At 36.1% G+C, this 13534-nt stretch overlaps 1 protein-coding gene across 7 annotated transcripts in view; it reads left to right on the top strand.

Annotated features, from left to right (window-relative positions):
* Positions 1-13534, top strand: part of IFT74 (intraflagellar transport 74) — a 120659-nt gene that overhangs the window by 97024 nt on the left and 10101 nt on the right. For 6 of the 7 annotated variants that reach the window (XR_003723239.2, XR_013404804.1, XR_013404805.1 and 3 more), the window contains 4 exons: positions 2193-2246; positions 4702-4799; positions 5579-5705; positions 13342-13505. Coding sequence is in view for 4 of the 7 variants with exons in the window: in XM_015117584.3 (XP_014973070.3) it covers positions 2193-2246; positions 4702-4799; positions 5579-5705; positions 13342-13505 (443 nt within the window). In the remaining 3 variants the exon portion in view is untranslated. Of the gene's footprint in view, positions 1-2192; positions 2247-4701; positions 4800-5578; positions 5706-13341; positions 13506-13534 lie in introns of those variants that run through there. The other variant, XM_077965998.1, reaches the window with a different exon arrangement.

Genomic DNA, 13534 nt, shown 5'->3' with positions numbered 1-13534 from the left:
AGTGTGTTGGGGTCTAAAAGCAAGATGAGAAACTGGAACCATCATGTGTAGGAATTCTCTCAAGATTAAAAGAAGAAAGATAAGATGATGGTTAAATCCTTGTAAAGTCGAGGATCCAGGCCTCCCTCCTAATCCCTTAATGCCTGACCAGTCTCCCAAGAGTGGAACTTAAATAGCCAGAACAAGAAACTAGGACTTTCTTAGAAACATGGGCCATGGCACGTTCAGGAGATAGTAGCTTTTCTGCCACTTCACATGTGCAATGATATTTATATGCACATCTTCCTCCTATAAGGGTATCCCAGATCATGTGTGCTACAAACTCCAACTCTTTCGGTTTCCCACTCAAAACCCTGTCTGTAGTATATTTTACGAATGTGTATACATATATATATACACACACACACACACACACACACATATATACAAAGTTTGTTTAATTAATAACAGATTACCTCTGGCCTCCTCTTCACAGTTAATCAGGGTGCATTAGTGTATTTTGAGACCATGGTTGATCAGTTGACCTGAGTAGTAGTTCAGTAAAGTTGCTAATCCATCTAGAGCCTTATCTGAGTGGATCCAGGGTTTCCCGTTGGTGCTAGGTGTAGCCTGGCTAGGAATTTGTGACATTAGGTATTTACTGTCCTTAAACATTAGCTTTCACTTGCAGCTTTTTACTACCAGTAATATAGTGGAGGCCTTAACATAAGATTTTCTCAGTATCAGGATTGTCGTCAATGAATTTCAGAAAACTTTTCAGACCAGAAGGCAGAAAAGCTGTTTGCTAATCCACGTCTCTGACTTTGCCATCACCCTTGTGTTCTCATAATTCACTTAACACCAAGCAAGTATATGCACAGATGGAGGTTCGTGTCGCTGTCTGCTTTCTCTACAGATGGCAGCTGCCATGTTCCTTCAAAGCTCAGTTTTTGTTACAGTGAAATCCTATTGTCATAAAATAATCATGATCCACTCCTACTAATGGGTCTCTCTGTGAGGCTAAAATGGCAGAATTCATTCATTTTTCTAGGCCTTGGATTTTTGTACCTTTAGACCTGCTTTTCATGTTTGTTAAACTCAACATGTGCAAAACTGCTGTAAGCAACTCTTTCTCAACTTTTTCCCCATTTAGGTTAATCATACTACCATCTTCTCAGATGCCCAAGCCAGAAGCCTGGGAAGCATCCTTGATTCCTCCCTGTTTAACCCTTACCAAAATCCATTCACTGTGGCTCTTAAATGTTACAAAAAATAATTCACTACCTTCCATCCTAATTACCACCACTCTACTCCAGGCAGCTTTCATCTTTCACCCAGATTATTATGACAACTTTCTAACTGGTTTTATTGCCTCCAATCTTATTTCTCTTTTATTCTCCAGATTGGAAATATTTTTCAAAATTGCAAACGGATTATTTCTTCTCTCTGGTTAAAATTCTTTAGTAATTGTCCTTAGGAGAAAGTCCAAACTCTTTAATGTGGATCTTATAAGGTGCTTTGTAATCTGCCTCATCTTTGTGCCACTTTTTCACTTCATTCTCTGCCTCCGCCATACCACTCCATCAGTTCTTTATGCTACCATATTCATCCTCACTTTGAAACTTTTTACTGGTAATGCTTTGACGTTTGCAGTTTCTGTATTTTGACCAGGTAACTCCTACTATTCTTTATAATGCAACTTAAATATTACTTGTTTAGGGAAACTGTCTCTGTAACCCTGACCTAGGTAAGTTGCCCTTGCTGTGTGCTCCTATAGCATCTTTTATTTTTCCTGTGATAGCACTTAGTACCTTTTAATTTTAATTAATTGTTAAATCTTTAGAGTATAAACTCTGTGAATGAAGTTACTCTGCTATCTTGCTGGTGATCTTTCAAAGATGGAATGGACTTTCTTGGGAACTTACGTTTCTCGGCACCCATAGTGTTCATGTATAGGGTGAATAGCCCCAGGTTGGGAATGGAAAGCCTTTAAGTTCTTTCCAATCATATTGTTTGTTCCACATATTCAAGGTACATGCATATATCTACTTTAAAAGTCTCTATACATAAGTCATTGTAAAAGAATTTCACCTAATGGAATACATTGAATAGTCAATGAGTAATGGCATAGAGAGAACTAAAGAGATGTTTTTAATTTAGAGCACTGTATGTGGAATTTTTGAAATTAATGTTGTATTTTATATCTCTCATAGGTGAAATGAACCAGAAATACAAGGAGCTAAAAAAAAGGGAGGAAAATATGGACAGTAAGTGATATTCTTGTAGATATAAAAATACAATATTTTCAGATTGCTGTTCATTTATACCAAATCAGAGACCTCATTTTGGGCAGATATAATGGCTAATAAATGCAGAAGTGTGGACATTCAAAGCATTTTGCCTTGAAGAATAGTTTCTAGCATAATTTAGAGATGGGTAGAAAATTCTAAAAAGATATGTGATGAATGTCTATACATTGGGGCTAGATTCTAAAGCTAGCACTTACATTCGTAGTCTGTATACAGGAAGCTTATAGACCAGGGGTCCCCAACCCCCAGGCTGCAGACCTGTAGGAACCAGGCCACACACCAGGAAGTGAGCCACTGGCAAGCGAGCATTACCGTCTGAGCTCTGCCTCCTGTTAGATCAGCAGCAGCATTAGATTCTCATATGAGTGTGAACCCTATCACATGTGAGGGATATAGGTTGCACTCATGAGAATCTAACTAACTCCTGATGATCTGAAGTAAAACAGTTTCATCCCAAAACCATCACCCGCATCTGCCCCCCAGCCCTGGTCCATAGAAAAATTGTCTTCCACGGTCCCTGGTGCCAAAATGGTTGGGGACTGCTGCTATAGACCATTTATTGATTGAATGTTCTCTTTTACATCCTTCACTATATTCACCTTTAGTATCTTTCACTTTTATATTTAGCTTTCCATAATACTTGTTTATTAGCCCTCACATCAGATATTGTCACTCTGTTCTATCACCAGCTGTAATTTTAGTCACTTTTTGTTACAGTTTTGATTCACTTAAAAAAAAAACCTCAGCCTGATTTTATAAATTGGTTTTCACTTAAACTTATGTTACACACTTATAATTTTTTTAAAAATTGGCATGTATTATCTATTACTGGTTTCCTTTTAAGTTATCATTTTGCTAGAATCTGAATTCTAACAAAATGCTAGAGTTTCATCTAGGTCTGATGTCAATAGTTACCTTCATGGAAGGCATGCTATAAAAGAGTAATTGTCAGCTCTTACTTTACAAGGTACCAAGTTTTCTTTAAAATGTCAGTAAATACCAAAAATTATCTCAAAAAAAATTTTTTGAGTCTTTTGGTAAGGGAGAAAGGTGTAAAATCAAGGAACAATGTGTCACGACACCACAATATTAGAAATTACTAGATACTACCTAGTATGGTATCTGGCACTTAGGTGTCAATAAATGTTCATTTAATGAATGTTTACTGAATGAATGGAAAGAATTCCTATACTACAGAATCTTAAAATAGAAGGTCACCTAGCTCAGATTTCTTTCCACATATTAATTATGGTTTGTTTTCCTTAAAAAATAACCCCTGAAAGACAATGTTCATTTATGCTTTTGTGTATATATAAAAATCTCATATGGCCACTTAACAGATTACAAAAATCAACAGATTATAAAAGCAGGATATTCACACGTAAGACCTGTATGAATGCTGAAGCAGGACATTAAAGAAAATTCAGTTTTATAAAAAATATTGATTGTGGTCCTCTACCACCATATTCCAATAAAAAATGTTTTGTTGAAGACTGTTTCACTTTAAAAATATACTAAATATAAGAAAAAAGTAGAATGGAAATCCATTACAGAAGGCAAGCTGTTGATGTTTATTTCATGCTAACAATAAAATTATTTTTGACTGAAAATTTCTATTTTTTAGATGCCCCATAGAAATACTCGAAAATGTAAATAAGAACTGGTTCTATATTAAACAAATAAAAAGATAATTTCCTAGAATATTTATTTACAATCTGAATAAATTATTAAATTCATTTAGTTGAAATGAATCCAGCATTATAAATAAAATACTCATTTTCAGATAAAATAGGTATTCAGCAATGGAAATTATAGAAATAAAGTTAGTAGCCAGGGTGTTAATAATTATTGATATATCAAAGGAGATCTTTATAAAAGCAAATTTCTTCTGATTGTCATTTTATCAGCTATTTCTTTTGAGCCTATATTTATAACTTTCCGATTTATATCAAGGTCACAGGATTTAGGCAGTTTGTAAGTATGTGAAGTTCTTATTGAATAATTACCTTTGGGTTAATAACAAATTAAACAGTGGTAGCTTAAAATTTCTAAAAATTGGGCCAGGCAGGTGGATCACGTGGTCAAGAGATCCAGATCATCCTGGCCAACATGGTGAAACCCCGTCTCTAGTAAAAATACAAAAATTAGCTGGGTATGGTGGTACAGGCCTGTAGTCCCAGCTACTCGGGAGACTGAGGCAGGAGAATCCCTTGAACCGGGAGGCGGAGGTTGCAGTGAGCTGAGATCGCACCACTGCGCTCCAGCCTCATGACAGAATGAGACTCCATATCAAAAAAAAAAAAAAAAAAAAAAAAAACAACTTTCTAAAAAGCACTCTTAAGACCTACAAATCAGAGTTTATATAGTGTTACCTCTATCAACAGTAACCTCTCTTATGGTTTCCAATTGTCAGCTTTTATTGAGACTTTTGAGGAAACAAAGAATCAGGAACTGGAACGAAAGGCACAGATAGAAGCCAACATTGTTTCACTCTTGGAGCACTGTAGTCGAGTGAGTACCCTGTGCCTGTCTTGGTGTCGCCTTTATTTTTGCTGTGATTAACTCTCTAAATACAACTCAAAAAATAAAATGACTCACTATTATGTCTTCTCATTTAACTGCTTCCTTTAAATTCCCTTACTTGTTACTATTTATTTCAGCTATTAACTTTTTTATCACTCTAGCAAAATGTCAGGTAATTAGGGCGATAGAGAAAAAGGATGATATGTATAGTATCAATATTCAGCAGTAAATGAAGCCCTAATTGAGAATAATTATTATGATCTTCTTCCATTGTTAATCTGAACTTTTGAAAGTAACATTTGCACAGATAATTTCAAAACCTAGACATGTTAGAAAATGTTTATGTTTTTATACTGTAAATTTTATTGTAAATAAAAAGGATTCTTTTCTTGCATGTATACATAATGAGTATCTCAAATTATCAGAAAATGTTTATTGGGCATCTATTATGAAATGCATGGTCTCCTTTCAATATTCTTAGTGTTTTAAGACTACAACCAGTTTCTAAAATAGTGTAGTTGAATTTTTTTCTACAGTGAAATAAAGGAAATGAAAAAAAAAAACCCACAATTTTGAATTTATAGTCTGTCTTTATTGAGAAAATCCAATTTTGAATCTCATTTTCTATACAACATATAACTTGAATGGTGTATTTCAAAAACAAATACCTGATCCAAACATCTCATCCTTTGACAGTGTTTTCCAAGGGTTTTATTGAGAGTTAAATCAGTGGATTTTTTTGTATTTTTATTTCTCTGCAAATGCAGAATATAAATCGTATGAAACAGATATCTTCTATCACCAATCAAGAGCTAAAGATGATGCAGGATGACCTCAATTTTAAATCTACTGAAGTGCAGAAATCACAAAGTACAGCTCGGAATTTGACTTCAGGTGAGAAAACAACCTAGATTTTAATAATCTTTTTTTTTTTTTTTTTTAAATATATCAGTGTTATTCTCCTTGATTTTTTTAAAGCCTCATTGACTGAGGCTATAATTTATGATTGCCTATTGCCCCAGAATTATGTATGGCTTTTTTCATCAGCTGGCTAGTATTATATTGTATATTGTCACTGATTTAACAACATTTATTGAATACTTATTTCAAGCCTGTGCTATATAATTCTGGGTATCGTTAAAGATAAACAAAGCTGGATGCAAGTGAAAGTGCTAAGGACAGATTTTAGTCAGTAATACAGTGTGGCAGTAAGCAAGGAGGGTCCAGCATGAATTGAAATCAACTTTGATTAGTACAGAGGTGATTGAGTGTTTTAAAGGGAGAATGAGGGAGTGGTAAGGGAAAAGAAAAATTACAGAGTTCATCAGTGTACATGCTGATTAGACCAGCTGTGTCTGTTAGCTAGCAAGTATCAAGTTAGGATTCTATGCTTATACACAGACTAGCAGACAGAGGCCCTAACTTTCCTGATAATTACATTTTAATGGAATGGCTTTTAGGTCCTTGAGAAAAATACTTCTGAGTTGTGGGAGGTACATATAGATATGGTTTGGATTTTTTGTCCCCTCCAAATTTTATGTTGAAATATGACCTCCAGTGTTCGAGGTGGGCCTACTGGGAGATGTTTGGGTCATGGGGGTGGATCTCTCATGAATGGCTCAGTGTCATCCTTGTGGTAATGGGTATGTTTTTTGTGAGTTCAGGCGAGATCTGGTTGTTTAAAAGAGCCTGGCACCTCCTCCCTCTCTCTCTTGCCTTGTAATACCCAGGCTCCCCTTCTGTGATATCTCCCGTGGACACCCAGCTTTAAAATTTCCCTCTTTTGTACTCTTTCCCTTTATTTCTCAGACCGGCCAACACTTAAGGAAATAGAAAGGAACCTACGTTGAGTATCGGGGGTAGGTTTCCCCTGATATCTGGTGCCCTTCTGTCATGATTATAAGCTTCCTGAGGCCCTCACCAGAAGCAGTTGCTGGCACCATGTTTCATGTACAGCCTGTGGAACAATGAGCCAAATAAACTTATTTTTTTTAAATAAATTACCCAGTCTCAGGTATTCCTTTATAGCAGTGCAAATAGACTAACACACATATACATCTTAAAGGTACAGAGGAAAGATTCACAACTGGATGCTCTAAGAAAGGGTAGTCGGGCCTGTTGACCAATATGGGCTAGAATAAATAGTGCATTCTTTTGGCAGCCTTAAGCTTTGTCTGGCAGGCACTTTAAGTGGGGATAGGGTTATCCTAGGGATGCAGACTTGAGCTGTTAGAAACTGTTTGTTTAAATCTTCTAATGTGGGTGGAAGGTGGTGCATGATATCATTTGTGCTGAGAGTGGAATTTTTATAGGCAGAGGTTGAGGCCTAGTTGAGAAGAAAGCGCAGAGGAGCCTAGTTAGTTTGGTCAAAGATTGAATCTTTGTCAGTATAAGAGGCTTAAAAAAATCTAATCTGTTTCCTCAAGAAATTTTCAACCTCGTGGAGTGACAGTTATGATACAATGAAATAATGCTATGATAGAAGTAAGCATAAGGAGCAATGGAAGTACATAGGGGACATATCCAGCCCAGTCTTGGATAGTTAAGAAGAGATGATGTTTAATTTTAATTAGTTTAAGTCATGCTTACTAGCATGGGACTAGAGCAGCACTGTCCAAGATAAATGTAATGCCAATATATATTATATTTATATAATTAAAGTTTTCTAGTAGCCATGTTGAAAAAGTAAAAAGAGACAGATTAATTTTAATAATATATTTTATTTAAACTGGTATAGCCAAGATATTATTTCAACATGTAAACTATATAAAAATGATCAAAAAGATATTTTATTTTCATGACATTTCAATTAGGACTAGCCTTATTTATTTATGTATTTATTTATTTATAAGACAGGGTCTCCCTCTCATTGCCCAGGCTGGAGTGAAATGGTGTGATCATAGCTCACTGCAGCCTTTACTTCCTGGGCTCAGGTGCTTCTCTCACCTCAGCCTCCCAACTACCTGGGACAACAGGCACACACCAGCATGCCTAGCTAATATTTTGTATTTTTAATAGAGATGGGGTTTCACCATGTTTTCCAGGCTAGTCTCAACTCCTGGGCTCAAGCCATCTGCCCACCTCGGCTTCCCAAAGTGTTGGGATCACAGGCATAAGCCACTGCACCTGGCTTGGACTAGACATACTTAAAAGTGCTCACAAATCACATGGGGCTACTGGCTGCCATTGGGATGGTGCAGGTGGAGATTAGATACAAATAAAGTTGAGGTTAAAGATACTAGGATAAAGCCATGTAAAAATTTGATGGGATCTTTGGTTTATGAACTAATGGCTTCTATGGGTGTTCTTTATGCTGGTGTGTGGCAGCTTTGAAATAGCTATGTTTTTGTCTACCTGGAATTACTACAGTTAGAGATAACGAGAAATGAAAACCTAATTAATATTTGCTAACTTAAGAATGTTGAGGGATTTTTGAAATGAAATAATGATCCATAATACCTTTATCTGGATTCCCAATCCATAATACCTTTATCTGGATTCCCAAAATCTAAAAAGATATTGGCAGCAAAACCTGACCTGACCTGAACTGACATGAGGCTATTTATAGTTTTTAATTGTCCTACCTAGTGTGACTATTTATGCTTTTTGCTGTAGAAATATTTGTGTGCTTGATGACAAGGTATTATCTCAGACCCTGCTGTTATGTAATTATTAGTATATGTGCTATATTACTTTTCTAAAATCCAAAGAATTCTGCATTCTGAAATACAAGAGTTTTAGATAAGGGATTATGGACCTATAAATGCATACTGAATGCTATTAATTGCATTAATAGTGGTGATATAGGTATATAATTGCTATATTTAAGCCTATTTTACATCCAGATTTGTTGAGTTTACCATAGTTTTATTTGTATGTCTATATGCCAAGTAACTGGAGGAATTACATTCTTGATATATAACTACTATTGGTTTGACTGTGAGTTTATTTTTATTGTAAAAAAACAACGAAATTTATCATCTTAACCATTTTGAAGTGTACAATACAGGAATGTTAACTATATGCACATTGTTCTGCAACAAATCTCTAGAACTTTTTCATCTTGCAGAACTAAAACACTATACCTCCTGAACAACAACTCCATATTTCCCTATCCCCTGACCCCTGGAGACCACCATTCTACTTCTGTTTCTATGAGTCTGACTACTTTAAATTACCTCATATAAATGAAGTCATACAGTATTTGTCCTTTGGGGACTGGCTTAGTTCACTTGGCATAATGTCCTCAAGGTTCATCCATGTTGTAGCAAAGAAGGATTTTCTTTTTTAAGGTTCAATAACAATTCTATTGCATGTATATATCCTATTTTAAAGTCTATCTATAGACATTTAGATTGCTTCCACCTTTTGGCTATTGTGAATAATGCTGCAGTGAACATGGGTGTGTAAATATTTCTTCATGATCCTATTTTCATTTCTTTTGGACATATATGAATATTTTTAAATATTTTTATCTTTTCTATAAACTAAATAATTTTATAGTTTTATTATTTCATCTAGAAAACCTGTTTTGTATTTTAGATCTTCATGCCCAAGTTTTTCATTTATCTAAGGTCAATGTAAATTCAACAAGTTTTTCCCCCTTTAAGCTATCTTCTGTAACAGCTGTCAAGAAATGTACATTTTTTGGCCGGGCGCGGTGGCTCAAGCCTGTAATCCCAGCACTTTGGGAGGCCGAGACGGGCGGATCACGAGGTCAGGAGATCAAGACCATCCGGGCTAACACGGTGAAACCCCGTCTCTACTAAAAAAATACAAAAAATTAGCCAGGCGTGGTGGCGGGCGCCTGTAGTCCCAGCTACTCGGGAGGCTGAGGCAGGAGAATGGCGTAAACCCGGGAGGCGGAGCTTGCAGTGAGCTGAGATCCGGCCACTGTACTCCAGCCTGGGTGACCGAGCGAGACTCCGTCTCAAAAAAAAAAAAAAAAGAAAAAAGAAATGTACATTTTTTAAAAGGCAAAAATCAATACCAGGAAACAAATTCAATAATCAAGACTTTGTATTCATTCCACATTTTATACTTTGTGTTTATAGTTCCTTTTAACAGCTAGTCATTATGGGCCGGGCGAGGTGGCTCATGCCTGTAATCCCAGCACTTTGGGAGGCCGAGGTGGGCGAATCATCAGAGGTCACGAGTTCAAGACCTGGTTGACCAACATGGTGAAACCGCATCACTACTAAAAATACAAAATTAGCTGGGTGTGGTGGCGCATGCCTGTAATCCCAGCTACTCAGGAGGCTGAGGCAGAAGAATCACTTGGAGCCAGGAGGTGGAGGTTGCAGTGAGCCGAGATCGTGCCATTGCACTCCAGCCTGGGCAGCAGAGCGAAACTCTATCTCAAAAAAGAAAAAAAAAAGGAGTCATTATGTGTTCTCCAGAGAGGTACAGTGGAAAAAAAAAAAGAAAACTGACTTCAATGGAGATAAAAATCCAGTTTAATACTATGATAAAGATTTTGCTGGAAATTTTTCTTAGTAAAGGTTAAAGTCATTGATAATGACTTTAATTTTATTTACTACATTGTTTTCATTTTAACTTCAACCAACCATATAGTTTTTTCTTTCTTTCTTTCCCTAAAACCATCCTCCAACTCAATAAATTTTTTGTATCTTGAAAGCACCACGAGAGGTTTATAATATTCTTGTTTGCCTTTCAGATATAATGGATTTAGTGTACTCTGTGTTTTATTTTTATTATTATTATTTTTTTTAATGGAGCAATCGCTTCTTGCGGGAAGGGTGAAGAAAACCTAGATATTATAATGGCCTTTCACAGGTCACTGTACCTAAAGGGCTACACACTACATCGGTGATGTAAAAATTTCAGGGGAAGCCAGGCGCGGTGGCTCACGCCTGTAATCCCAGCACTTTGGGAGGCTGAGACGGGCGGATCACGAGGTCAGGAGATCGAGACCATCCTGGCTAACACGGTGAAACCCCGTCTCTACTAAAATACAAAAAAAATTAGCGGGGCGTGGTGGTGGGCGCCTGTAGTCCCAGCTACTCGGGAGGCTGAGGCAGGAGAATGGCGTGAACCCAGGAGACGGAGCTTGCAGTGAGCGGAGATCGCGCCACTGCACTCCAGCCTGGGTGACAGAGCGAGACTCCGTCTCAAAAAAAAAAAAAAAAAAAATTTCAGGGGAGTGAGGTGATTGGAGGAAATAAGTCTGTAAACGGCTTCTTAGGGAGTCAATAATGTAAGAAAAAGGTTGAGAAACACTGATGTACTGCATGGGCAAAGAGGCAAGGATTTATCAGCAATAGTTTTTATTTATATTTTTTGAAAGGAAACTCCAGAGAGTAAACAAATGTGCTGATGACAGACTATCTTAGAAACACTTCCCCAGGTCAAAGTGGTTCCTTCTGAGATTTTGCTACTGTGTACACACTGCTTGGTAAACTTTGCAACTTCACAGCATATCAGAAGGAACTAGACTGCATCCTCTTCCTGTCTCTTCCCTTGGAGTAGCATTTAGCTTTTCACTGGGGACCTGTTGTTAAAGGAAGATAAACTTTACCCTATACCAACCATTTTCTCCTTTTATCAAGAAAAATCAATTTGTATGATTCTTAAATGTATTTCCCTGGTATATATTCAAATTAAACTTGCAATTAGATTTATATCAGTGTTTACTCCATATAGTCAAAGTATCTACAGGCTAAAAACAGTTCCTATTTAGAGCATTAAAATAGCATAAGCCTTAGTCACTTGTTCAGCTCTTTGGTTCTCATAACTATTTCTAACCCTGGTAGCGATAAGAATCCAACAAAACAAAACTCTTTGCAACAACATTTAAGTCTTGCTATATAGATATTTATATTTATGTGTACATATACATATATATTTTTAAATAGTGTATGTCGCTATGGTTGACTTTTAAAACTCTTAAAGGGGTAAAAGGAAATATTCAAGAAATCCTGGCTTAATTACACAAACTTTAAAAATTTTGGTTGGATAACAGTCTCTTTTCTTAAATCAGTGACTTTTGAAGCATTGTTTTTTACTCTTCAAATTCATTCATATTCATTTACTATTCAGTATGCTGAACTTCTGTTACTGGCCCAAAGGTACTAGACTTTCTTACCTCTAGACTTTGCACATGCTGATTGTTTTTGCTGGAACACTTTTACCTTCCTCTTTGTGTGATATTTATAAACCTTAAGCCTTTAATTGAAAGACATATCTTTAGAGAGCTCTCTTGATCCCTGCTACATGCTTTTATGGCACCCTGTACTACTCTTTTCTTATTTATCCAGTTTCTTGTAAATACTTATTTGCCTGCTTCTACCTCTAAGATACAGCTCCCTGAGTGAAAACCATGTCTCTGTTGATTTCTATTATATCCTCAGCACCTGGCATATAGTAGATGCTTGGTGTTTTTCAATGGAAGAATGAGACACACACAGGTATCCTCATTATTCATAGATTTCATTAGGGAATCAAGTTAACCTGATGTATATTAGCCACAACTGTCTCCATGCTAACAAACATGTGAATTTGCCTTCTCACTTTATACTTTGTATCTCCCAAATAAATACTTGGAGCATTTTTGTGATCATTTGTGGACATGGGCAGACTCGTGAAAAATTTCAACAGTCTGACATGCACATTGCCAACAGAAGTTGAAAAAGGCAACACTCTGCCTTCTTATATCAGTTCTCATACTATAAACAGGTTTCCTTTTTGCAGTATATTTAGTGTCATGTTTTTTGCATTTTTGTGCTTTCTGTTGGTGATCATGCCATTTAAAATGGCCCCAAACAAAGTGCTGATGTGCTAAGTGTTCCTAAGCACAAAGGCTGTGATGTGGCTTGTGGAGAAAACGTGTGATAGGTAAACTTAATTCAGGCATAAGTTACAGTGCTGTTGGCTGTGAGGTCAGTGTTAGTGAATCTACAACCTATAGTAAATAAGATGTCTTTAAACAGAAACACACATAAGACAAGATCATATATTGGCTAATTGACTAAAATGTGACTAAAGGCTCACAGGAACTTAACCCTGTATTTCCCTTAGGAGCAATAGTTCAATATTTGCTAACTCATTGTTCACATAACTTCATAGACATATCTACCACAGATAGTAAGAGTTGATTATATGTGCAATTATAAAATTGTGCTCAAATATATATATAATGTTATTTAACTTGGTTTTTTCCCTACGTAACTGTCTGTGTCATGCTCCTATTAAAAATAATGTGTCTTTATCTCATAATATAGATTGTATTACTAAGCAAGAAAAAAACTTACATGTTTGTTAGCATGGAGACACTTGTGGCTAATATGCATCAGGTTAACTTGATTCCCTAATATATTGGTTACCTGAAATTGGTTACTGAGGGGATGAGTATTTTTTTTCTTAATTTATATTATCTCACTTGTTACAGTGAACATATATTTCTTTTACAGATATTCTTGTAAAACATGATTTTTAATAGTTGCATTACATTTCCTTCTGTTGAAAGGAATAACATTTTGATTAATTATCACCTTAAATTCTTATGTTTCAGACAGTCAGCGTCTGCAGTTGGATCTGCAGAAAATGGAGCTTCTAGAAAGTAAGATGACTGAAGAACAGCATTCTCTAAAAAGCAAAATTAAGCAAATGACAACTGATCTGGAGACATATAATGATTTGCCAGCTTTAAAATCATCAGGTGAAGAAAAGAAAAAGGTAAACATTAACCAAGTCTTACAGAATTA

Source organism: Macaca mulatta, chromosome 15 (genome assembly GCF_049350105.2).
Source record: "Macaca mulatta isolate MMU2019108-1 chromosome 15, T2T-MMU8v2.0, whole genome shotgun sequence".
In the NCBI taxonomy this organism is placed as follows: domain Eukaryota; kingdom Metazoa; phylum Chordata; class Mammalia; order Primates; family Cercopithecidae; genus Macaca; species Macaca mulatta.
This window is presented reverse-complemented; position numbering and strand designations above follow the sequence as displayed.